Source organism: Oenanthe melanoleuca, chromosome 20, assembly GCF_029582105.1.
Source record: "Oenanthe melanoleuca isolate GR-GAL-2019-014 chromosome 20, OMel1.0, whole genome shotgun sequence".
Lineage (NCBI taxonomy): Eukaryota > Metazoa > Chordata > Aves > Passeriformes > Muscicapidae > Oenanthe > Oenanthe melanoleuca.
The window spans coordinates 7,872,140-7,896,862 of NC_079353.1; the positions used below are offsets into that span (position 1 = coordinate 7,872,140).

General features: G+C 59.5%; 2 protein-coding genes across 15 annotated transcripts; one reads left to right on the forward strand and one right to left on the reverse strand.

The window, feature by feature from the left end:
• Nucleotides 1-515: 515 nt before the first annotated feature.
• On the reverse strand, nucleotides 516-14,121 carry ZNF335 (zinc finger protein 335). Of its 14 annotated transcripts, none has more exons than XM_056507318.1 (28): nucleotides 10,019-14,121; nucleotides 9,318-9,549; nucleotides 8,703-8,976; nucleotides 8,241-8,318; nucleotides 7,680-8,009; nucleotides 7,406-7,537; nucleotides 7,173-7,328; nucleotides 6,801-7,059; nucleotides 6,545-6,722; nucleotides 6,352-6,464; nucleotides 6,161-6,179; nucleotides 5,839-5,955; nucleotides 5,676-5,752; nucleotides 5,436-5,596; nucleotides 5,122-5,315; nucleotides 4,911-5,010; nucleotides 4,734-4,828; nucleotides 4,336-4,616; nucleotides 4,085-4,223; nucleotides 3,628-4,014; nucleotides 3,396-3,538; nucleotides 2,923-3,056; nucleotides 2,532-2,635; nucleotides 2,330-2,407; nucleotides 2,072-2,155; nucleotides 1,844-1,909; nucleotides 1,591-1,672; nucleotides 516-1,243 (listed from the first exon to the last, which is right to left on the reverse strand). In XM_056507318.1, exons 2-28 carry the CDS (start codon nucleotides 9,516-9,518, stop codon nucleotides 1,128-1,130), a joined length of 4,098 nt encoding a protein of 1,365 aa, XP_056363293.1. In that variant the 5' UTR covers nucleotides 9,519-9,549; nucleotides 10,019-14,121; the 3' UTR covers nucleotides 516-1,127. The 14 variants fall into 14 exon arrangements, with proteins under 14 accessions (XP_056363293.1, XP_056363282.1, XP_056363287.1 ...); XM_056507307.1 differs by having other exon boundaries at nucleotides 516-1,246; nucleotides 4,085-4,226; nucleotides 5,086-5,315; XM_056507312.1 differs by lacking the exon at nucleotides 10,019-14,121 and adding an exon at nucleotides 9,898-9,970 and having other exon boundaries at nucleotides 5,086-5,315.
• Nucleotides 14,122-19,706: 5,585 nt separating this feature from the next.
• Nucleotides 19,707-24,451, forward strand: MMP9 (matrix metallopeptidase 9). The gene is made up of 13 exons (XM_056507324.1): nucleotides 19,707-20,159; nucleotides 20,362-20,600; nucleotides 20,942-21,090; nucleotides 21,297-21,425; nucleotides 21,507-21,680; nucleotides 21,763-21,936; nucleotides 22,055-22,228; nucleotides 22,360-22,515; nucleotides 22,604-22,880; nucleotides 23,002-23,141; nucleotides 23,232-23,382; nucleotides 23,482-23,585; nucleotides 23,859-24,451. Exons 1-13 carry the CDS (start codon nucleotides 20,019-20,021, stop codon nucleotides 23,966-23,968), a joined length of 2,118 nt encoding a protein of 705 aa, XP_056363299.1. The 5' UTR covers nucleotides 19,707-20,018; the 3' UTR covers nucleotides 23,969-24,451.
• Nucleotides 24,452-24,723: the final 272 nt, after the last annotated feature.

The window sequence follows — 24,723 nt, forward strand, 5'->3', positions numbered from 1 at the left end:
CCACAGCAGCCCGGGGCCATCGCCCTACCCTGCATGAGGGCAGGGAGAGCCCGGCAGAGATCACTCCACCCCCGTGGGGCTCAGGCTTCACTGAGGCTCCCGCCGAGCCAGGGTGGTTCCCAGCCTTTTTCCCCTCCATGGATAATCAGTTTAATGCAGGAGCAGAGAACTAAAACTCTGCGATTAGCTGTTATAATCGCATGTAAATAGGCCCAGACAAGCCGCTCAGGAGGGCGGTGTGTGGCTCGGGACAGAGTTACACGGGATTTAGGCTGTTTACCACTCGATTAATTTCATGACTCCAGCCCCAAGCCCACCGCTGTCCCAGCTGCCCGGCTTGCTTCCCAGGAGTCAAGGTCACTCGGGCGGGAGGCAGCTGATAGCCCAGTGCGTCTGCCAACAGCAACTGGCTCAGAACACTGGCCTCCTGGATCCATGGGCCTCAGCCCCAGGGCCATGCTGAGGCTGGGCTGTTGCATCCCTGTCCCCTGGACCCCCACATAGGCACACACACGGATCTCCATCCCTTTTTATTCATAAGCATAGTCAGAGCTTGAGAATGTCACAGCTGAAACCCTCCAACAACCACCAAAGAACTAACATGAGAGTCCATCCCTCTTCAGAACAAAAATAGAGCATCTTCTGCCTCCTTCTCCTTGGGTTCCTCCAGTCCAGAGCCCTGCTGCTGCCTGCCCGCAGGCTGGAGATACCACAGGAGGGCTGGCTGCTGGCACACTAGGACCACTGGCCCCATGGCTACGGGGAGCAGTGGCTGTGGCTGCACACACCTCGCCTCTGACACTGCACCACAAAGTTGTGCCCAGCCCTATGGCTTCCCCGGGATCCTCATGTGTGGGGCAGACGCTGATGCATGGCTGCCCACACAGACCGTTCAGGAAAAGGGGTTTCAGACCATCAAGTGCAACAGGCAAAGAGACTGTGCACACAAGGGCTGCTTAGCAGTGTCTGGGAGAAGGTGCAGGACCCCCACGGTGCAGGGCTGAGCGACGGCGTGTCCCTGGTTGTGTCTGTGCTGCCACAGCTCAGGCGCGTCCTTGCAGCCCCGGCACAATAAGGCAATGCTGGCTGGGGCGTGCCTGCCCAGCGCGGTGCGGCCCCGCCCGCTACTAGTCCGACAGCGTGATGACATCGTAGTGGATGCCCGGCTGCAGCTGCTGGAGCTGCTCGGCTGCTGCCTCGGCAGTGAAGACGCCCTGTGCCTGGGCCATCGCCGCATCCGCCACTGCTGCAGGGGAGGGAGGTCAGTGCTGCCTCTGACCGAGGGCAGGGGGAGCCGAGGGCTACTCAGGGCTCCCCTTCATGCTCCTCACCTGCCCCCGGGGAAGGAACATAAGGCCACCATGCCCATGTGGGGCTACAGCAGGGAGCCCACCTCCAGTTAACCCTGTTCCAGAACTGACAGGGTGGGACCAGCAAATATCTGCCCTTGGACACCATGGCTGATCTTCCCAGCCCACCCACCAAGGACTGCTGCACAACTTGCTGCCAACCCCAACAACAGGACTGACAGGACTGGCACCCCAAAACCCTGTGATGATTGGCCCTTCTGGCACAGGGCCCTGCTACTACCTGAGACAGCTGAGTGTGCTGCTGCTTCCAGCTGTGCCTGGGTGACAAGCTGCTGTTCAGGTGACACAGGCATGTACTGGATCTACAGAGGGGAAAACGGAATCCCTGAGGAGAGGGTTCCTCCTGGAGCTGCTCCAGCCATGGTTGCTGCACTCAGGGACTAGCCCACGAGCTCCCTCTACTTCACATATCCCTCTCCAGTTGCAGGCTCAGACCCACCCTCCAGCTCCTGCCACCATGCCTGGCTCCTTACCTGAGACTCCGGGAGGAACTGGCCACCCTGCTCGTACTGGATGTGGGTGATCTGACCATCCTGTACCTGGGGACAAACAGAGAAGCTGTGGTACCATCTGGGTGTCCAGACCCCCAACAATGCTGTGACCCAGAGTAAGCAAGAGGGAGCAGGAGGGGGCCCAGCCTTACACAGGACACCCCACAACTCCAACCAACAACTGATGGGAGCCGACAGTCTGAAGCTCACCTGGATGTGGTGTCCCTCTGGGACAACAACATACTCTTGGGGAAGCAAGTGCGGGACACCTTCCTGGGCAATAATGTACTGAACCTGAAAACATGGGAAAACACAGAAGGGAGGTCACCACTACCCATCCCTCACCACAATAGCAGGATCTCTTCTCTCTCCTGTGCCTGTTTCCACACCCCAGTGCCTTCAGCTCTCCCCACTGCTGCCAGCTCTTTCCACTGGGCAGTCTCCCATCTGTGGGCCACATCCCCTCACCTGGTTGTCAGCAGTCACTAAGTGCTGTACTGTCTGTCCATCAGCAGTCGTGATCTCCTGGATGTAGGCTGCCTCCTCCTGCAACATCAGCAAGTGTCCAGTGCAGTCAGAGGGGCTGGGCCTGACCACAGCTCCCCAGGAGGCTCCCACTGTGAGGAGCGGCCACACAGGACATCAGTTGAGGCCAAGGGACCCAACTCACCTGGCTGGTGACACTCTGTTCCTGTGCAACAAGGATGTGCTCCTGCCCCAGAGCCTGCTGCAGCCGCTCGGGAGCCAGCACGGCCTGGCCAGCCTGCAGAGCAGCTGCAACGCAGAGAGAGCCAGTGGGGATGCTGCTGGGGACACTGTCTGGGCTACCAATGGCCTTGCTCCCCAGTGGCCACTGCCTGACAGCTGCCCCAATGAAAAGCACAGGGCAGTGTCTGGGCTCTGCTCACACAAGGTGAGAGCTAAACTACTATGGGCAGAAAACACCCTCCACATCAGGTCCTCAACTCTGCTCCCACATGCACTGATCTACCACAACCTGCCTGGAGGGAACACAGACCCCCTGATTCCCCAGTTGCCATGATCCTGGGGACATCTCTTACTGTGCAGGGTGGCCAGGGTGTCCTCATCACTGTTCAGGATGATGGTCTGCTGGGCAGCAGCCGGCCCTGGCCTTTTGCCCTCTGAGCTGTGCAAACGCTGCGTGTGGAACTTGAGGTGCCCATTACGGTTGAACCTATGGAGAGGCAGAGCGAGGTGGAGTGTGCTACAGGCAGCACAGAATCCTGGGCTCTCTGCAGGCCACGGACTCCGTAAGCACATCCTACAACATGGCCTGTCCCCTCTCCCAGCATGTTCCCATTAGTACCCAGGGACTTAGTCCTGCTATGCAGAGGTTCATGGGAGACAAAGTTGGGTCCATCTGCAGCAGTTCCCAAGGGCACTGTCCCCTCCAATGGGCTGATCCCAGGGAAGGTTTGAGGCAGACAGCTTTGCCAAGATTCTATCTCGTCCTGAGCCGTGTAGAGCTCTGTGGGATCCCCCAAAGTAGGATCAGCCCAGCTCCATCACTCACCTCTGTCCACAGACCTGGCAGACAAAGGGCTTCTCATTGGTGTGGGTCAGCATGTGCCTGCGCAGGTCCTTCTTGTTCTTGGAGGCAAAGCTGCAGTGGGGGCACTTGTGTGGCCGGAGGTTGGCATGTTGAACCATGTGGCTCTGGGGCAGGAGGACAAGTGCTGGGTCAGAAACCCCCTTGTTTCTCCAAACCCCTTGTTCCCAGGGCTGCTTTGTGCCAGGGAACTTACCCGGACCTCTGGCCACAGCGTGGCAGTGAAGGGGCAGTCAGGACACTTGAAGGTGCTGGGCCCAATGTGGGCTCTCTTGTGACTCTCCATCTCTGCTCTCCCTGTGAACATGGCTGTGCAAATCTTGCATGAAAACTTTTTGGCCATGGAAATCTTGCATGAGAACTTCTTGCCTGTGGAAATCTTGCAGGAGAACTTCCTGGCCATGCCTTGGAGTGCAGGCCACTTGACCTTGGGTGATGAGACCTCCTGCCCCTCAGACACTGGGGATAAAGACGAGTCCTTCTGGAGCTGCCTGACACACTGCACCAGGGGCCACTTGACGTCAGCAGGCTGTACCTCCTGGCTCTCCGCAGGTGAGGAAAAGGCAGCATCCCCGCTGAGGGGCTGAGAGAGAAACATCAGTCACATCTGCTCACACTGCTGCTCAGGATGGGGAGCAGGCACAGATCCTTACCTCCATGGTCTGGAACTGGCTTCCTGGGACACCAGATGACATGATGTAGTGATTGCTATGGTCCTTCAGTGTCTCCTCTGTCACCACATCTCCACTCACCACAACTGTGTGGGAGGTCTCCACAGAACTCTCCTCCTCACTGCTGGAGAGAACAGGTTCAGGGAGGATCCACCTTCTCCTCTGCACTACTAAAGCCTCCTCACTGGAGGCCAGAAATGCCTCCCCCTGCCTACTCCTCCCGTACAGCTGACCTGTACAGCGTGGCAGGAGCCTGGATCTCCTCGCCAATGGGTGCAATGATGCTGTACTCTGCTGTTCCATTGAAGGGGATGGTGATCTGCTGCAGCTCCGAGCCACTCAGGCTCGCTTCCCCATAAGCCTCCTGCACAAGTGTCTGCCCAGGCTCTGCCATGTGCAGCATCACCAGCTTTTGCTGCTGCTCCTTAGAGTCCACCTTTACTTCCTCATCCTGTGCCTGCAGCTCACAGGGGCCTGGTGTCTCTCCAGGATTATCTGGCTTCACCACTGCCACCTGTGCAACAGAGCAGCTCAGCCGAGAGGGCAAGGCTCTGCAAGACACCCCAGCAGAACAGGGCTGGGAAGCCTTGTGCCAGATCCCAGCAAGCCTGCCCACCTTGACTCTGCCTACCTGCAGTGAGCTGGAGGCCAGCTCCCGCTGGGCGCTCATGTTCAGCAGGAGATCCAGGGCAGTCTGCGTGGCCAGCTCTGCTGATCCAGCCACATCTGAGGGGTCAGATAAGAAGGGTCAGGCAGGAGTTCACCTACCTCCCTCCCCAACCCACCCCCTTCCCGAGTGCTCACTGACCTTGTTCATAGATGATGGTGGCCCCTTCCAGGGAACCTTGCGAGAGAACAGAGGGCTCTGCACCTGCGACAGCCTGGACTGTGTGGCAGGTGACGGGTGCCTGCATGAGAGAGATAGCTGACAGCACAGTGGGCAGTGAGCAGGGGGAGGAGCTGGGGCCAGACATGGCACTCACTGGTGAGCTGGCCTCTGGCTCAGCCGGTGCCTGCACCTGGCTGTGCTGCTGCTTCAGCTCCTCAATCTGCTGCAGGGTGAAGAAGGGGCGGCGGCGGCAGGGCGGCTCCTCAGGGTGCCTCTGTGCCCACTCCTCAAAGGAGTCAGCATGGCGGCACTGCACGTGCAGGCGCAAGTTCTTCTTGTGCTTGGTGGTGAAGTGACAGAACTCGCAAGCGAACGGCTTCCCTCCTGCAGGGCCCAGGAGGGGGAGTCAGGCAGGAGGTCCCCAGGGGATGGCAGGGAGAACAGGCAGACTCTGACTGGCTCTGGGAGGAGGGTGCAGGGCATCAGTCAAACAGCTTCTCTCACCTGTGTGCTTGACCGCCATGTGCGAGACCAGGAAGTCCTCCCGGAAGGTGGAATACTTGCAAATGCTGCACTTGTAGGGCTTGTCATTCATGTGCGACAGCTGGTGGTTCAGCAGGACCTTCTTGTCCTCACAGACATAGTCACAGAACTCACACTTGAACCTGCCAAGACAAAACCACCTGTCACACCTGCTGAGGGGGAGAAGGACACAGGCTCTGCCCAGGCATGCCGGGCTCCTACCTGCGGTTGGCAATGGCCTGGATGTGTGTCAGGAGGTGCATCTTGAAGGTGTAACGCTTCTTAAAGGACTTCCCGCACTGTCGTGAAACAAAAGTGAAGCAGTGCTCATCCCTTGCCCTGCCTCACCCACTGCCAGCCCCTCCCCAGGCAGTGTCCCAGTCACCTTGTCACACATATGTGGTTTCTCTGTACTGTGTGTCTTCATGTGCTGTGTAAGCCTCTTCTGCATGGGGTAGACACGGTTGCAGACAGGACATGGGAAGGAGTTCAGCTTTGGTGGCTGGATGGAGAGCATAAAGATGAGATCACCTGGATGTGCTCATCAGTTTCTTTACCCTTTCCCCACTGGAGGACCTGGGCTGCCTTTCCTCAAGAGATCCATAAACAGTGCCCTCAACGAGCCACCAAGTTTTGTGGAAGACCCAGATGTGCCTCTCCCCACATAACAGTGCTGAGATTCAAGCCAACAGAGTATTCAAACTCACCGGATCAGCTCTTTTCTTCCTGAAAAAGAAGAAAAGCCCCTTGTGTCAACCACCCAAAGCCCAAGCTGCCTTATACCCAGACACCAAAACTCTCAATTTTGGAAATATCTGGGGATGGGACAGCCATGGCCACTTCTCCCAGAAAGAACAGTGTCAATGCTGTCCAGTCCCCAGGATTGTGCTGCCCTCACCTGTCCCGGCTATGCACTGTTGAGTGCCGAATGACATCCTTCTTGTACACGCTGGTGTAATTGCACTCTTCGCACTTGTAGGGCTTGCTGCCCACATGGTTGAACATGTGCTCCTATAAGAGGCAGAACAGGGCCATGAGACCTGGGGCTGCCAGGCAGCCTGTGGGTTCAGAGCAGGGCAGATGAAGCTCACCTTGAGGGAGGACCAGCGCCGGGAGCGGTAGCTGCACTGAAGACACTTGAAGAGCTGCGGGTCATTGGCCTCGTGCGAGTTGACGTGGAAGCGCAGGTCATCGTGGGTGAGGAACCGCGAGCCACAGATGCGACACAGGTAGGGCCGCATCAGGGGCTTGGGGGACTTGTAGTAGTACCTGCAGAAACAGGAATGGGGGTCAGAGCTGTGGTGGCAAAGGGGCTGGACCGGCCAGAGGGCCCAGCACACCCCTCACCTGCGCCCCATGTACTTGCGGTATTTCTTGCCCAGGAAGCGGCGGGAGGGCCGCCCGCGCCGCCGGGGGATGACATCTGCATCCTCAGCACCGCTCTTGGAGGAAGGGTCCTTGTTCTCAGAGTCCGACTGGCTGATACCAGGCTCTGCCAGGGTCTCACCGGTCCCATTCTCCAGGCCAGAGGAACTGGCTGCTTCCGAGTTCTGCAGCTCCTGGCTTGGTGTGCTTTGGGATGTCACCATGGGCTCCACCTCCCCTCCTGTTCCACAGAACACAGCACAGTTCCATCAGGTTCTCGCTGCAGATCCAGGAGCTTGCACACCACTCCCCACTCCACCCCTAAACATGGCTGCTGCCTCCCACCTCCCTCACCTTCCGGCATGTCCTGAGACATGTCCAGACGAAGCAGCTTGCGGGGTCTCCCTGGGCGTCGACGTGGCCTCTCCTCACTGGACGTTGGAACAGTGCGGCCATACTTGGGCAGGCGCCCCCGGGGCTCGTCCTCAGCTGGGTTGTAGTCACTGTCCTCTGCAAGCAAGTGCCCCAAAATATCAGAGACTGGGAAAAAACTAAGCTACGTAAAATGTGGGAAGGGCGAGTCCTACCTTCAGGATCATCAATAGCACCAGCATCCATAATATCGTCATCTTCTTCTTCTTGGGCCTCCTCATCCTCTGTCTTTGGAGCAGCTCCCACCTTCCGTGGTCGTCCTTTCTTCAGAGCCAGAGCTGAACCCACTGGCACAGAGAACAGGATGAAAGCTCTTTACCAGACTGTGCAAGAACAGGCCCTTATGCTCTAGCTCCTCTCGTTTCTTCCCAGGAGAGAGCAGAGCCTATCTGCACTGAGATGAATTTCCCCTCAACCCTTGGCGCACACCTGGCTGGAAGTGACGCTCTTTCATGTGGTTAATCAGTGTTTTCTTAGAGATACTCTTGTACTGACACATCTTGCACTTGAACTGCTGTACCACCACCACTTCCATCATCTCTTCCAGGGTCTCCAAGTCTGGCTGGTCCAGCTCCTCCCCACCATCCGCCTCTTGGGCTCGGTCTGGCTGTGCAGGCAGTTTTAGCACTTCCAACTGCCTGGAAGTCTCTGAAGGGCCGGGCTGCTCAAGGCACGTGGAGGTAGGTCCATCAGCAACAGCTTCTATTGCCAAGCTATTGGCTAGAGCCGAAGTGGCCACCTGCGACACCATGGGGGCACCTGAAACACCAAAACCCACTAAGCCAAGGGGTAGACTCTCACCTGCATCTAAGGCTGCACCTATACAGGGATCACATGGCTGAATACAAGCTCAGGAACAGGCTTCTGACAAAACTGTGGTACAAGCACTGTGGCTAATAGAGCTGGGACACCCACTCCAGGCCACACTCCAGTGGCACAAGGCTCAGAGGCAGAGCTGGCCACCATGGACAGCCCAGGGAGCTCCCTCACCATCATCAGGTCCTTGCAGAATGAGGTACTGCGTGGTCTCTGCCCTTCCATCCTCTGCACTGGTCACAGCGATGCAGCCTGGCAGGGAGAGGAGAGCAAAGTGGTGACTGCTAGATCCAGGGCCTGTAGAGTAACTGGGGCTCCCTAAGGCTCTTCCACTTCAGACAGAAACCAGAAGGTGTGAGGAGGGTCTGGCTCTGGGGTTGGAACCGGCCCTGGGCTAAAGGACTAGCTAGACAGAAGGAAGGCTGTCCACCAACACGAGCTCCCCACCAAACCCTCCAGTCACTGCAGCAAGGCAAGAAGACAAAATCCTCCTGACCAGTTGGACCCAATGATATTAAAGGTTTTTTCCAGTCTTAATGATTCCATGTCCGTATTTCCCCATCTCCTGAGGTCTGGTGCAATGGCAGCTCCCTCCCCAGCCCACCAAGCCATGTCCACATGGGAGCACACACTCACTCTGAATAATGTCAGGCCCGATTGTCGACTCGATGATTTTGTCAATGGCAGAACCCAGGTCTGAGGAAGTGGATGCAGTAGAGTCTGACACAATTGTGGCTCCATCGGTAACGACACTGGAGTGGACCAGAACTTGTGGGGACTCTGACACCATGATGGACTGGCTCATAGTGGAGACACTGGACACCAAGGTGGACTGGGCAACAGAAGATGAGTCTGGCAGGTAAATCCTTGGAATGGCATCTGTGCTGGAGCTGCTCTCCGAGACCTCTTCCTGACAGATAAAGAGTCCAGAAGAGCTCAGGTGAGACACCTTTGCCAGCCCAAGCCCTTGGGGCAGCCAGCTTATGCAAATGACCCGGTGTATCACTGCAAAACTTCCAGGAAAGGCATCAAAGCAAATCCTTTGGTACTGACAAAAACCTGGACCTTCAGGGCTGCTCTTGCCATCAAGGGGAGTTTTACTCCTCACACTGACAAGCAGACACCAGACCAGCGGTATAACAGTGCTGTGCCAAGGCTGCAAAGCTCAGTCTGTCAGAAACTACAGAAACTCCTAGGAACCAAAACCACGGCTGCCCTCCCTGCCGCCCCATTCTTCCTACCAGCGCCTACCAAGGAGACTCCGCTGCTGTCGGAGCTCTGCCCCACGCAGGAGTCATCAGCCCGCGAGAGGAGCCCGGGCCCCGCGGCGGCATCGCTGCTGTCCGCCGACACGGCGTCCGAGCTCCCGACGCCCAACCCGCTCTCGGTGGGCTCCTCCAGCGCCGCCTGCGAGGTCGCGTCGCTGCTGCTCTCCACCGCATTCTCCTCCATGCCCGCCCTGCCGGGGCCCGCTACACTCGACCTGCGGGAGGAGTGCTGCCATCAGGGCCGCCGCTCGCTCCCTGCTGTCCCCGTGCACAGCGGGGGCCCAGGCTGGGCGGGCACGGGGCCCCGGAACCGCCGCGGGCCCGTTCCCGGCGGTCTCGAGCCGCCTTCCGGGGGTCCCGGCACCGCCTGGCGCCCCCGGTCCCATCATGCCCCGCGGCCTCGCCCGGCGCTCGGCCGCCATCTTGCCGCGGGGTCCCCCCCGCCGCCTCCGCGCGCGCGCACACGGCGGGGCGGCCCCGGTGCCGCCGGGGCGGGGAGACGCCACCACGCCGAGGGGAGGGGGTCCCGCCGCCGCTGCCCGCCCGCCAACCCGCGCCCTTACCTAGTCCGCCGGGGCCCCGCCGCGCCCCCGCCGGAGCCGGCACCACGGCGGCCGCCATGCCCCCCCGCCCTCTTGCAGCGCAGTGATATGGCGGCGCTGGCCCTGCGCCGGAACTACTTACCGGCGCCCAGCCCGTGCCGCGCTCGCTGCGGCGAAGACACACTCCTCGCCCCGACCGCTGCCTCAGGCGCCTCCCAGCGCCGCCCGCCGCCCGCGGACGAGGAGAGGCCTCGACGTCCCGCCGGGGACTACTTTACCCGCGGAAGGGTCGGCGGTGGTGCGGCCGTGCGTCATGGCGTCTGGTAGCGGCGCCCGGGCCATGAGCGTCGGCGTCGCGCCGGGTTGCGCTGGTCACGTGGCAGGAAGACGGAAGCGGCGGCGGGCGAGGCCGGGGCCAGGAGCGGGGTTGGTCGGTCACACCGTTCTCTCCTCTATCTCCGTTTCCTGCCCGGCCCGATCCGACCCGACCCGGTAGCTCGTTCCCCCAGCCGAGGTCCTTACCTCGGATGAACCATGCAGCCCCGGCCCTCCAGCTCCCGTTCCACAGCCCGCGGTGGGCGCTGAGATCTGTGTGGGCTGGGGGCGCCCATTCCCGGACTGATCCTGGCCGCGCCCTTCTCTGTGAAGCCCGGGGCCTTGCCGCCTTCAGCCCCGACCCCGGCCGCGGCCCAGCCTCAGCCTGCCGAGCACTTTTCCTATCGGTCTCTAGCGAGGAACGGCACCTGTTGTCCGTTTGTTCCTTGACGCCAGACTTTCCTCTTTCGATGGCAGCTCTGCATCTGAACAGCAGCCACCTTCCGATGGGCTCTCGCTTACCAAATTCTGCCCTGCGGGATGGTTTTCCCCCAGAGCAGATGGCGACGGGCATCAGATTTGGCTGCCCTGGCTACCAAATCGGGCTGTGCCCGCTCTTGGAGTGCACAATCTGGGGGGCTGCTCTGGCCTCACTGAGGGCTCCCACAGCACTGCTGGCACCTCCTGATGCCACAGCATTCCCTGCAGGGATGCACTCGGACCTTGCTGCCCTCCCCGCTCCTTCAGCACTGCTGATTGCGGTGTGTTCCAGATCCTCCAGCTGAGCTCAACTGTGCATGGCCTGGGCTTGGCCTCTGCTCCGTGGTCATGGCTTTAACAAACCCTCAAACCCTTGGTCCCACTGATATTTTCTCATGTTGCAGTGCTCTATTGAGAACGGCTCTATCCCGGTTTTTTTTCTGGAAGAAAGGCAGCTGTATTGTGCCTGTTCTCTGTTGGGGCTGGGCCGTAGTGGGCTGACCCTGGCTCTGAGTCCCTGTGGAACAAACACACGGGGCTCTGCATCCCAGCCAGTTCTGGGGCAACTCAGACCAAGCCAGTCCGCAGTGCAGGTTGGGGATGGCAGTGCCATCATGTCACTGGCCAGGATGGCCGGTCTGGAGCCGGTGCTGACATGGTGCCAGCTGCAGGACAGACAGTGTCTCATCTGGCGCAGTCTGTGAGCACGGACATAGCCAGAAATCCGAGCTGATGGGTGCTGGGCTGGATCAGCACTCTGCAGCATTGGCTGTGGTGCCTCTGTGCCTCTGCTCCGGAGCGAGGCAGGCGGGGCCTGGATCCAGCCCCCACAGCCCGGGGCTCTTCCTTGGGACTCTGCGGGTCCCTTGTGTCCTGCTCCAGGTGACAGTTCCAGGAGGCACCGTGTGCCCGGCAGAGGCAGTAGAGGATCTATACCGCCAGCTGCTGCGTGTGCACCTTCCGGCTCTTTTTCAAGCTAATTAAATGCATCCTTGAAAGGTTTATGCCCTCATCCATCATGGGCAGACAGCAGCGGTGAGAGCCATCCCCGGGCTGGCTGTGTGAGCTCCTCTGCCGCAGCGCTGCTGCCAGTGCCTCAGGGCTGAGTCCCCACATGCGCCCGGCTGCTGCCGTCACTGTTATGCCAGAAACCCAGAAAGAACACGGGCTTGAGCTTTTTTCTTCCATTACTGCTTTTTAAAGCAGCCCTGTGTAGCTCAGTGGGGGAAGTGGAGTTGGGGAGGAAGGGAGGGAGGTGCTCCTGTGCCTGTCCTCTCTCTGTACTTCTGTAGCTCACACCGGGAGAGCTCAGCACTGCCTGTGATCGGCTCTGTCTGGGTTTGGAATGCCCTTGTGGTCCCTGTTGCGGGAAGCTCTGTGTATCTGTTGGGGAGGGGGAGTGGTGTCAGAGGAACTCCTGGCAAAAGCTGCCTGCCAGGTAGAGGAAGCGGGGTGGGTTTGTGTCAGACCAGCAGGTTTCCTCTTTCTGCCTTCAGTCAGTTGCTGTGTGAGACAAGTGAAGGATTTTCCCAACTGGCGATGGCTGAAGGGCAAAACAGCCTGAGCTCCAGGGGCCTCAGGGGCTCATACAAACCCTCCTGGTGCTGGCTGTGCTGATGGAAAGTTGCGTCAAGCTTCCCTGTCATCCTGGAGAGGTGCCCCATGTCCTCTGTCTCAGTGAATTGTCCCAAGCAGAGCTTTGCTGTGATGGGTAACCTGCTATTTTTAAAAATGCTGCGTGCCCCCAAGCGGGGTGAGTGGGGGATTTCCAGGGCAGGCAGAGCACAGCTCCCGTCCTCAGTTCCAGAAGCACAGCTCTTTGCTGATAATTCTCTGCTGTTGTGCTTGTGAGCCTGAAGTCACTTCAGAGCCAAAGAAAACACAAAGAAATCTCAGCAAGACGCTTAAAGAGAATCCAAAAATGGCTGCAACACATGTTGGATTTGTGTGTCCAAATACCTTAGCGGGGGGAGCAGCAGGTTAAAGGCCTTTTGAGAACGGGCTGAAGGAGACAACGCAGCGCTTGTGCCTGGAGGACAAAGCTCAGGCTTGGGCGGAGTATGAGGCTGTTTTTATCAGGCTGCTTGATGGGCTGCACTGACAGGCTGTCCCACGCCCGGGGAGCTCCCTGCTCTTCAGCCCGGGTGCAGCGCTGGGAAGGAGCTCCCATCAGACAAGCTGCCGTTCGGGCAGGGTGAGCCGCAGTGATGGGTGACCCCGGGCACGGGCCTGTCCTTGCTGGTGCCCCATGGCCACGCCGAGCTGACCCTCCCCGTACAGTTTGCTGAGCTGCCGAGCAGGCTTGTCCCACAATGGCTCTTCCCTGAGCTCATGGCCCCGGTCACTGTCCCAAAATAGGAGATGCTGAGCACGGTGCCCAAGGCAGAGCCTCAGCTTCCCCCCCTCCCCGTGCAACCCGAACCCCGGACTTCCACTGCCAGTGATTTTGTCATCCGCGCTGTTTGTTCCTCCTTGTTTTCTTTTTTCTTTTCAAAGAAAACATTGTTGCGATGTTTGTGTAGCTGCAGGGCACAAATCCACATCAAGACTTGTATTTATATCCCACCTGGGAAGGGCAGTTGCATCAGCACATTTTGCAAAACGTTGAGCAAAGCAGCCCTTGCTGCAGGAAATGGTTTTTCTTTACACCAGATTGCCTCACCGCTCTGTGCCTTCCCAGCAATGCTGGCTCCTGGAGAAGGCTCCTGGGGCACTCCTGGGGGATTGCTCCACTCCAGGATGGCCGTGAGAGCTGGGATAGCTTCTTGCTAGACACTGGCCTCTGTACCCTGTGCCAGGGTGGTGCTTCTGTGGCGAGCAGCCTCCCCTGGTGCTGGCTGTTCCTGCTGGGAACCCCATTTCCCAGAGCGCTGGCCTGAGTGGAAGTGCAATAGGCTAATGCCTGTGTTCTGTGGCCACCAAAGCTGTGGCTGAACCCATGACCTCAGCCATAATGCCACCCTTGGGTTCAGGCAGGGCACTCCCTGGACAGGCAGGAGCCACTCCCAGTGGAGGAGCCCATGAAACTGATGGTGAGACCACTCAAAACCTCACACAGTCTCCTTGGCAGGAGGCAGCTTACTGGCCCTGGAGGTGCTGCTGGTGGCTGTGCCTTAGGCTGTCCTGGTGTGTCCTGGTGCCTCTTGTGCTATCAGTGACTGCCCTGACCCCAAGACAGAGCGATGGTGGCACCGAGCCATGCATTCCTTCTATCATGTGTCTTGTCCCACACCAAGGTCAGTGCCATGGCTGCCGTTCCTGAAAGGTTTTGGGGCTATCAACAGCCTTTCCAGGATGTGCTTGGAGCTGCTGGATGCAAACAGCTGGCTCCCTCATGCCTGCCAGAACTGCTGCTGCTACTGCTGAGTGGTTTTTTTCCCCTTCTGGAGGGATCCTGTGGCTTCCTTCCCAGACCCTGAGACCTTGGAGCCATGGTCCAAGGCCACCAGTTTCCACCCTCTCCCATGCTGCTGATTCATCACTGCTGGTTAGTTAAAAAATGGTAATCAGCAAATTACTGAAATACAAGTAAAATAAACAAGGTGGGCAGAGAACTGTGTATGTAGCAGGGCCCCAAAGGCCTCGGGTGTGCAGTGTGTTGGGCTCTGTCTGTACCCTGCACTCGTCCCCTTCACAGGGTCTGTGTCTGGATGAGCATTCCTGGAGCAGGGGGTCAGTACCTGGCACTGCCGTGAGGTTCCCAGCACTGCTCACAGCTGGTCCTGCAAGGCTGCTCGGCTCAGTCCCCCTCGCTCCAGCCCCTCAAATGAAAGGTTGCTACACTCCCGGGCAGAGCAGGCAGACTGTGGTGCTGCTCCCCACCCTATGGGGGCATGTAGCTCCCACAGGTCTGCTGGCCCTTGCTTGGGTGCTCTCCAGCCCTTCTTCTCCCTGGGCAGCACGATGGCTCTGTCCATCCTGGTGTTCCTTCAGCCCAGGGTGTGCTTTCCCCTGCTCACATGATGCCCAGTTTTGAAAGGTCTCAGGTCGTGTGGCTGGGGCAGCTCCCAGCAGACAGCCAGGCTGTGTGCCGTTCCTGGGCTGCCTGGGCTTTGTCCATATGCCTGTGTTGACAACTGAGCTGCTCTGAGTTAATTTGGCAGCAAGTGCTGGAACAGTTGTCAAATGTTTTACTGAAATCTGAACGTGTTGCATCTACCGCCCTTCCTTCTGCTTTGCGCAGTTTACAATTAAATGCCACCAGTTTTGCCCATATTCCACCTTCCACAAACCCCCGCTCCTTATTCCCAAGCCGCTCCATTGCTGACAGCCATGGATTCCTGGCAGCACATTGTCCCCTTGCACACAGTCAAGTTCCCTGTCATTGTCACAATTGCTGCTCTTCCTGTTTTAGCAGGCAGCTGCTGTGCCCGTGTCACTGCTAAGAACAAAGTGCTGCCCACGTGTGCCAGGGTGCTGATGGTTCACCACAGCAGCTGTGGCCCCCAGACCTGGCAGCCACCCAGCTCTGTCCTGCCCTGCTCCCCTCCCAGCTCCTGCCTCACTCCTGTAGTGCTCAGGAGATGCTTCCATGGAGCTGATCCAGCCGGTCACCCAAGAGGGGATGCTGAGGGGATGATGGCCATGAGGTTGCCCATGGATACCCCTTCCCAAATGTTCCCCAGGTGACCTGGACCCTGTGCCCCTCTCACCTGCCTGAATACCCCATGCTCTTGCTCCCGGCAGGTAGGAAAGTTTAGGAGAAGAAAGATTGGTCAAAGCTGGAGGCAGAAGCTGAGGAAGGAGGAGGGTTAAGGGATGGGATGGAGTTTACGAGGAAGTCCTGAAGCAGTAAAGCCCTGTGAGATGTTTGGAGCAGGCTGCTGGCGGCCTTGGTGTGAGGTGTGCCATGGTGCTAGCTGTTAGCCCTAGTGCCTGGTGAATGGAGCTCTGGGTGGGATTTCTGCAGTATTCCAGTGGGACCCCTAGAGATATGGGGGGTTCCCAGGGCGGGCATGGAGGGAGATGTCCCAGCTCAAGACATGGAGGTGACTGTGCCACCCACCTGGACACTGGGAGCTGGTGCTGCAGGCAGGGCATCCGTCATGTGTGGTTTGCAGCTGGGATGGGTGGTGACACGGCAGCACTGGTTTCAGTGCCTGCAGGGAGGAGTGAGCCTCCCGGTGACAGCGGCCGCGTCATCCTCACCCAGACAGGAGGTGCGGGAGCAGCAGCATCAGTCTGCGGCAGAGGGGCTGGGCCCAGTGAGACTAAGGGGTAAGAGGCTAGGGGGGGCAGGACACCAGGCCAGCAGGGTGAAGGACTGGCAAGAGGGGATGCTGAGAGGTGGGTAGTTCCCCAGGTGAGTCAAGGGACAAGCAAGGACCTGAACAGGTGTATCCACAGAGCTTGGGGCAGGCAGGAAAAGGATGCAGGGCCAGGGATTGCTGGTGCTGGAGAGCTGCAGGTCTGTGGCATGCAGAGTGGATTGCCAGGAAGGGTGCTGGACCCAGCTGGAGACTGCAGCTCCAGCCCACGTGCGGCCCAGCGCAGGGACAGCAGATACGGGAAGTGTGTGCAGGAATGTGGTTTCTGTCTGGAGCCCTTGAGCAGGAGTGATGGGGCTCCGAGCATCTGATGCAGAGCTGCTCCCTGTGCCCTGTCCTTCTCCCATGCCAAGTGTCTCTGTGCTCCGGTCACTGCATACCATGGACCAGTGCTGGCTATGGCAGCCAGTGCCAGGGTGTCAGCTCTGCTCCCTGGGCATGGGCAGAGCCCATGAACCAGGAGCAGGGATTGGTTCAGGGCACTGTAGCTTAGGGCAGTGGGCCAGTGGCTGCCTTGCTCAGCAGTAATGCCCTGTCCACTGTTCAGGGTGTCTGGCTGTGCCATGGTGGCCGTGGCACTGGCTCTCCCTGTGGCTTCTGCCAAATCCAAGTGCTCCCTTCCCTCTGCACGGGTCATGTTCCCAGTGCGACCAGCACTTGCTCTCTCCAATCCAGTGCTGTCTCACCCGCACAAGATGCTGACTCTCTCCCACCCCACTTCCCCTTGCCACCACACTCCTACTTATGCTGGGAGGGCACCTGATACCATCCACACGCCTGTGCCTGTCCTTTGCTCCTGTATACCCCTGTCCCCTGCCTGGGGTTTCTGGGTGTGAAGCAGTGACTGTGGCAGCTGCGTGTTCCCTCACCCCTGTACCTCAGCTCCCTAGCAGCTTTGTTGCCCTGGTGCATCACATGTTTGTGGACCTCTCCCCTGGCTGTCTTGGTGCCCTCCCTGGCTGGCCCCCACCATGCGTGCCTTTGTGGGGGGAATTGTACTGGGGGTGAGGGGGTCTATGGGCCCAGGCTCCATACAATCCCCCCAAACATCACTGCTGACCCAAACAGCACCTCCCAGTAGGAGACCTGCAGCCCCGCAGAGGTGCAGCTGTGTTCTGTCAGCCTTTGTCCTGGACAGGGATCCAGGCAGGCACCAGCCCCCTTTGAAGTCCTGTGGCAGCTTCCCACAGAGGATCTGCAGGAGGGTGGCCATGAGTAAGGGTGTGTGAAGGGGCTGTGGTGGCTGTTCCTTCCCCTTTTGGCAGCGCCGGTGGTGACCGGCAACCTCGTGGTTTGGGCAGTGTCTGGGATGGAGGATGTCTGCCTGGGTTTTTCCATCTCACTCCTTTCAGTGGCTCTGGGAGGGAAAAGGCCATGGGCAGTCTGGCCTGGGCACAGCTCCTGTGGTCTCTGCCATCCACAGCCCTCTCCTGCCTGTGGCACTGCCCCATCATCACTGCCCTCCTTGCTTTCCCACCAGCCACAGTGGTTGCCCCAAGACTGTGTGCCTCCCTCCACACATGCACTTTCTGAGGAACCTGTGCCTTGACCAAGCTCCCATAAACAAGCTTATTGAGGCTGCCTTGCACGGGGCTCATGCCAGAATTCCCTGCCTGGCATAGAGGCTGCCAGGACTGCCAGACATAGGGGTTTCCCTGCTGCCCTGGCCCTGCTCCCTGACGAGCCTCCAGAGAGTCACCAGAAATTCCCCCGGGATGGTTCCAGGAGGAAGCTGCTGAGTGGGGCCATGAGTCAGTGGGAGCGGCCAGGACGGGGGCAGAGCTGCAACCGGCAACCCCCCACTGGAGCTCCCACTACCCAGCTCGAGGGCTTGCTGGGACTGGTGCACACTGTGTGAGGCATTGGCCCTCATCTCCTTCTGCCATCATTTGCTCTGATATCCCACTCCCCTCCCAGCCCCATTTCTGCCAGGGCTACCCTGTGCTGCTGGGCCACAGGCAGTGTGATGCCATGGTGTGCCCTGGCGGAGTGCCCAGGTTGTTGGAGCTGCAGCTTCTGCATATGGTGGAAACAAGAGATGGGAATAGCATGGGGATGGCTAAGGGATCTGCCACAGTGTCAGTGAGACCAGAACCAGATCTGACTTTGACTGTATCCCAGAGCTGGAGTCAGAAATCTCCTTGTTGGGGCTGCCCTGCAGGTTCATCCTCCCAGGGGTTATTTAGCACCCAGCTCCCACAACAGCTCTGTGCTGAGAGCTGAGGTCCTGGCAGGCTGGAGAGTGGAGGATGTGGAGCAGTGCCTGCTCCCCAAATGCCTCAGGAGCCATCAGCTTCAATGGGCGTACCCTGAGAGAGGCCCTTCTCACCTTGGCTACCAGCACAGAGAGCCAGTGCCTCCTGCTTGGCAAAGAGCTGGGCCATCACAAGGAGGGCAGGCTGGATCCTGTGGGAGGGGGCTGTAGGATGACCTGGCTGCAGGGTCCCTGGGCTATGTCCCACCATGAGGGAATGCTTGTCACACCGGGTGCAGGATGTGTTTGTCACACCGGGTACAGGATAGCTGCTGCTTGTGAAGCAATTTCCTGTGCCAGGAAATGGGGGCTGCTCTTTCAGGGCTGTGGTAGGGGAGTGAGGCAACCCCCTGATTTCTCACCATTGCTTCCTCCCAGCTTAGCCCACATTGCCGGTGGGTTTCCTGTGCCCAGCCAGCTGTGGCCCTGAGATGCATCCCACCAGCACAGGGCACCTGGCAGGTGATGCTGCCCCAGGGATGAGCCCTCCCTTGGGCATGGGGGTTCCTCTTCAAGGGCACAGGGAGCACAGCCCTAACCTCTCACTGTTCCCAGCTGTGCTGGGTGCCAGCATAACCTGCTTGTCCTTTGGCTCGGCCAGGAGCTGCTGGCTTGGCTCAGCCAGAGCTGGGGGGATACTGGGAGGGGGTGGCTGCTGAGCCACAGTCTGGCACTGTTGGGAGCTGGGAGGACAGGCACTAACAGCATTGGGGTGAACAGGAGGATCCTCCTGAGGAAGCCAGCTGAGGACCCCGTGGGCTCATGGGGTGTGTGAGGACTGGGGCAGGGGATCACTCTGGGACCTGTGTCTCAGGCAGCCTCACTGGGCTGCACCAGCCCTCCCTCCCCCGCCGCTGACGCTGCGCCTTGTTCTCTGCCATCTGTTTTCCCCTCGCTCCTCATCCCTGTTTGCTTTCCCCTTCACTGCTCTCGTTCCCACAAACGTCGGCACTTTGGGAGAAGCAGGAAAACACCATCCCATGGCAAGGTCTGTGCTGTGCTGGGTGGGAACCTGAGTCAGCAGCACCCCGCAGAGCAGGGCAGCAAGGATAGGGCACCCCTGATGTCCCAGGGCCTCAGGTGGAGCATTCCCTTGCCCAGAGCTGCTCCTGGGCAGGCACTGCCTCTGGTCCCGGGAAGCTCTGCCATTCAACTGCTGGCATTTGGGCTTAGAGGTCATGGGGTGAGGAACCATGGGCATCTCCAATGCTGGAAACACTCTGACCCACTGTGGTGATGCAGCTGTGGTGGGGAAGGATGCAGAGTCCTGGTGAGGGTGCAAGATCCCAAATCCCAAGCAAGTGGGTTCCAGGTGCTGGGGCTCAGGTGGGGGCTCCATTGCCTCTGCCCCATGCCAACCCATGCCCTTGCAGGTCTGGGTCCAGCATCATCACCCCTTGGCAAGCCAAGCTGGTGTGATGACATGGCTACAGAGTCCTGAGCACCTGGCTGGCCTCCAGTGATGCCCTGCTGTCCCCACAGCTACCATGGTCTTGGGGCCAGCAGGGCAGTGCTGTGCAGGGCAGCCCCAGGGTGGCCATTCGGGGCTGTGCTGTGGCCCGGTGCAGCCGCCCAGCCTCCTTCCTGTCCTCACGTGGCTGCGGAATGCAGCGTGTTTAGTAAACAAGGTGATGAAACAGTTAAGGCAGAGATGGAGTGTGCGTTTCGTCAGCGTGGGAAGGCAGAAGGGAGCGTGAGTCGGCGCTGAGGGGTCTGAGGGTGACTCATTGCCCTCCCACCCCATAAATAGGAGCGGGTAGCCCGGCAGCACCCAGAGCAGAGAGCGGGGACCAGCACAGCCACATCCCTCCTGTCACCGCCGAGCCATGGCACTCCTCCTGGTCCCGCTTGTCGTCGGGCTGCTGGCCGTGTCCTGCTGTGCTGCCCCTCTCCAGGGCAAGCCGCAGGCGTTTGTCACCTTCCCGGGGGACCTGATCAGCACTCTGCCGGATATACAGCTGGCAGAGGTGAAGGGAGCATGGCCCTGGGTGCCCTCCAGGCACCAAGGTCCCCAAGGGGCACCCAGGCTGACAGTGAGGGGCTGCAGGCACGGCTTGAGAGCTGTCAGTCTCCTGGAGCTCAGGGAGGCACCCAGGCTGGGATGGGTGCCCAGGGCTGCTGGAGCCCCCTCCTGCCTCACTCACCCCTATGGCTGCCTTTCCTCCACAGCGCTACCTGCGGAGGTTCGGCTACACCACGGAGGCAGAGGCTAAGATTGGTGGCAGGCATGTGTCCCTGGGCAAGGCACTGCTCAAGATGCAGAAGCAGCTGGGTCTGGAGGAGACGGGAGAGCTGGATGCTGCCACCCTGGAGGCCATGCGAGCCCCCCGCTGCGGCGTCCCTGACGTGGGAACCTTCCTTACCTTTGAGGGGGACCTCAAGTGGGACCACATGGACCTGACTTACCGGTGAGTCTGCTCCTGAGATGAACCCTTGCGTCCCCAGGGTGATGGTCCCAGGAGAATGGAGAGCCTGAGGGACCAGGAGGCTGGCAGCCTCTGCTCAGCCCTTGTCCAGGTTTGGTACTGCCTGTACAGCTGGGTCCCAGTGCTGCCAGGGCCAAACTGGGGTGGCAGCAGCATCTGCTCCCCGATCTGCTCACCCAGCAGAGCACCTGAGCTCTGGGTGAGGTCAAGGATGGTGGTGACTACTGTCACCTCTGGGAATGGGGGTCTGCTCCTTCCCAGAACTGAGTTACTCCTGCATGAGGAGGGCACCTGGTAGCACTCACTCTCTGCCTCCCTGGCAGGGTGATAAACTACTCCCCTGACCTGGACCGTGCCGTGATCGATGACGCCTTCAGACGGGCGTTCCAAGTGTGGAGTGATGTGACCCCTCTCACCTTCACCCAGATATACAGCGGCGAGGCAGACATCATGATCATGTTTGGCAGCCAAGGTGATGTCCTTTGGGCAGGCAGGTAGGGAGGAGGGGCCTGGTGACACACCTTGCCTGTGGGATCCTCACCCCATGCCTCCTTGGGCTATACCCAGGGTCCCCCTGCCCCCACAGGTGCAGGAGGTGTGCAGGGCTGGGGTGTCTGTGTGTGCTGGGGATGTGAGGGCTGTTCTGGCAGGTCCAGCTGAGAGTACTTCTCCCTACAGAGCATGGGGACGGGTACCCCTTCGATGGCAAGGATGGGCTCCTGGCCCACGCCTTTCCCCCAGGCCAGGGCACCCAGGGTGATGCTCACTTTGACGATGATGAGTTCTGGACACTGGGAACTGGCCTAGGTAAGGGCAGGGTGTGGCAGATTGAGGGGGTCCAATGGCGCCAACCCCAGCTGCAGCACTGAGCCGCCCCTCTCTGAGCAGTGGTGAAGACTCGCCATGGGAATGCCAATGGAGCTGAATGCCACTTCCCCTTCATCTTCGAGGGCCGCTCCTACTCTCGGTGCACCGTGGATGGGCGCAAGGATGGGCTGCCCTGGTGTGCCACCACCTCCAACTATGACCAGGACAAGAAATATGGCTTCTGTCCCAGCGAGTGTGAGTATGGTGACCATACGACCATAACCCCTGCCCACCCCTGCCGTGCCTGGGGCCCTCCTCACTCTCCCTCACCCCACAGTCCTCTACACCAATGGTGGCAACAGCGATGGAGCCCCCTGCGTCTTCCCCTTCGTCTTTGATGGCACGTCTTACGATACCTGTACCACAGATGGGCGCTCTGATGGCTACCGTTGGTGTGCCACCACCTCCAGCTTTGACCAGGACAAGAAATACGGCTTCTGCCCCAACCGAGGTGCCAGCAGGGAGGGGGGCATGCAGGGGAGGGGGCACATGAGAGACCTCAGTGTTGTCCTGGGTTCTGGTGGGCACAGCCGGGGACCAGGGACAGCCTCACTGACACTTTGCTGCAGACACGGCGGTGATCGGTGGCAACTCCCAGGGGGACCCGTGCGTCTTTCCCTTCACCTTCCTGGGGCAGTCGTACAGTGCCTGCACCAGCCAGGGCCGGCAGGACGGCAAGCTCTGGTGTGCCACCACCAGCAACTATGACACCGACAAGAAGTGGGGCTTCTGCCCTGACAGAGGTACTAACCCCTCTGCCATGCTCACCCTTATGCCTCCCAGACCCATGCCATATTGTCACACCACAGTCTCTGGATGGTGTGTCCTGCCCTGTTGTGGCCCATCGGGCACTTATGTAAATGTTTTCTCCCAGGTTACAGCATCTTCTTGGTGGCTGCCCATGAGTTTGGGCACTCACTGGGGCTGGACCACTCCAGTGTGCGTGAAGCCCTGATGTACCCCATGTACAGTTACATCCAGGACTTCCAGCTGCACCCCGATGATGTCCAGGGCATCCAGTACCTCTATGGTGAGCAGCGACACTGCAGCTGGGTGCATTGGGTGTCCTGCAGCACTAAGCTGGTTCCAGCCTCATGCCCTCCCCTGTATTCACTCAGGTCGTGGCTCTGGCCCTAAACCCACTGCACCTGCACCTGCTCCCACTGAGGAGCCTCAGCCGCTGCCCACTGAGGAGCCCCAACCTGTGCCTACTGAGGACACCCAGCCAATGCCCACAGAGGCTGGCAGCACTTCCACCACTGAGGAGGAGGAGGAGACAACACCAGAGACCACAGTTGGACCCATTCCTGTGGACCCCAGCTGGGATGCCTGCATGGAGAAGAACTTTGATGCTATCACAGAGATCAATGGGGAGCTGTACTTCTTCAAGAATGGGTGAGTGGCAGCATCTGGCACCTCCTGCCCTGGTGAGGCGGGATGTGGATAAACACAGGGATGTGGGGGGCATGGGCTATGGCAGGAGGAGGTGATCAGGACAGCTCATCTTCCCCACCAGGAAATACTGGACCTACTCATCCTTCTGGAAGTCGGGCATCCAGGGTGCCTTCTCTGTTGCTGATACCTGGCCTGGCCTCCCAGACACCATCGATGCTGTTTTCCAGGATTTGCTTACCAAGAGGGTCTTCTTCTTTGCTGGTGAGCTCAGTCCCACGGGCAGTGGGAGGAGCGTGGTGAAACCTGGGAGCTCTCAGGACTGCCTGACACCCTCACTATCTCCCACTGCAGGTCGGCAGTTCTGGGTGTTTTCTGGGAAGAATGTGCTGGGCCCCCGGGGGATCGAGAAGTTGGGCATAGGGAAGGAAGCCGGCCGCCTCTCGGGGGCCCTGCAGCGGGGCCGCGGCAAAGTGCTGCTCTTCAGCGGGGAGAGCTACTGGAGGTGAGCAGGACTGGAGAGCGGCAGTGCCTGCCTGAGCCCCTGGCAAGGGACTAGGAGGGGGCTCCCGGCAGCCCTGAGCACAGCTCTGCTCTCCCACAGGCTGGACGTGAAGGTTCAGAGGGTGGACAAGGGCTACCCCCGCGCCACCGATGACGTCTTCACCGGTGTCCCCCTTGATGCACGCAATGTGTTCCTCTACCAAGGTGAGTGGAACCTGGCGGGTGGGTGCTGTATTCAGGCCTGGGCTGCCTCATGGCATTGCTCCAGTTCTTGGCTTGGGATGCTCAGGTGTGTGGGGATGGCCCAAGGACAGAGCATGCCATCAACCCTGGTGGGTCCTTGTGGTGGATCTGGCACACTGCCAGCAAGGTGCAGAGTGCTATGTGCCTGTGCTGCTTGGGCAGCCACCAGGATGCGTCTTTATATAGCCAAACTCCTGGTGACCCTCCATTCCCTCTGTCCCCCTCCTTGCCCAGGCAAGTACCACTTCTGCCGGGGTAGTTTCTACTGGAGGATGACACCACGCTACCAGGTGGACCGGGTGGGCTACGTCAAGTATGACATCCTGCAGTGTCCCCAGCACTGAAGGCCTGACCAGTCACCGGCTCTGCCAGTGCTGGTCCCTGCCTGCTGCTCCCAGCCTGTGAGCTCCTGTCTCATAGGCTGAGCCCTGGGAGCCTTGTGGCTATGGGTAGCCCCAGATGAGGTCACTATCTTTCTGGAAGAAAGGGGCAGGGGGCCCTGGGGTCACCCCCTGGGAGCTGCCCAACCTGGGGAGCCCCAGATGGGGAGAAAGACTCTTACCACAGCTGGCATTGTGCCACTCCTGCCAGTGCCAGCTCCACTGCACAGAGGTGTTTGTCTGGTGCACATGGATTTGAGACAAATTTGTCTTTTTCCTGAGCAAGTGATGCCAGGTCAGGCTGAGCCCCACTGGGAGTTGGCACCTGGGGACGCACCAGGGTGGGACATGGGTTTTGCCTACTCCTGCCCACTGCCCACTCTGCCAACCACCCCCTCTGCCAATTGCCTGCTGATTTGTAATAAAGACAGTTCTTTGGACATAGTCTCAAGTGTTCTATCAGCTATTGGGGCCATGGCTTGGAGAACCTCCATATGCTGGGGGCATCATCGTCCCACAGCACCAGTGGGCAAGGGGGCACTGGGGGGGAGGAGGAGGGGGAGGCTGTCACCAAGTCTCCCTTTGCTAAGGACTCTAGATCCCTCAGGGACACTGGGTCCAACGAGAAAGGATGTCCTTCGGTCCCGACATTGTCCACCACCAGCCCTATGCCAAGCGTGGCACCTCCCACCCCGACTCCCTTGACCTCTCAAGCGCTG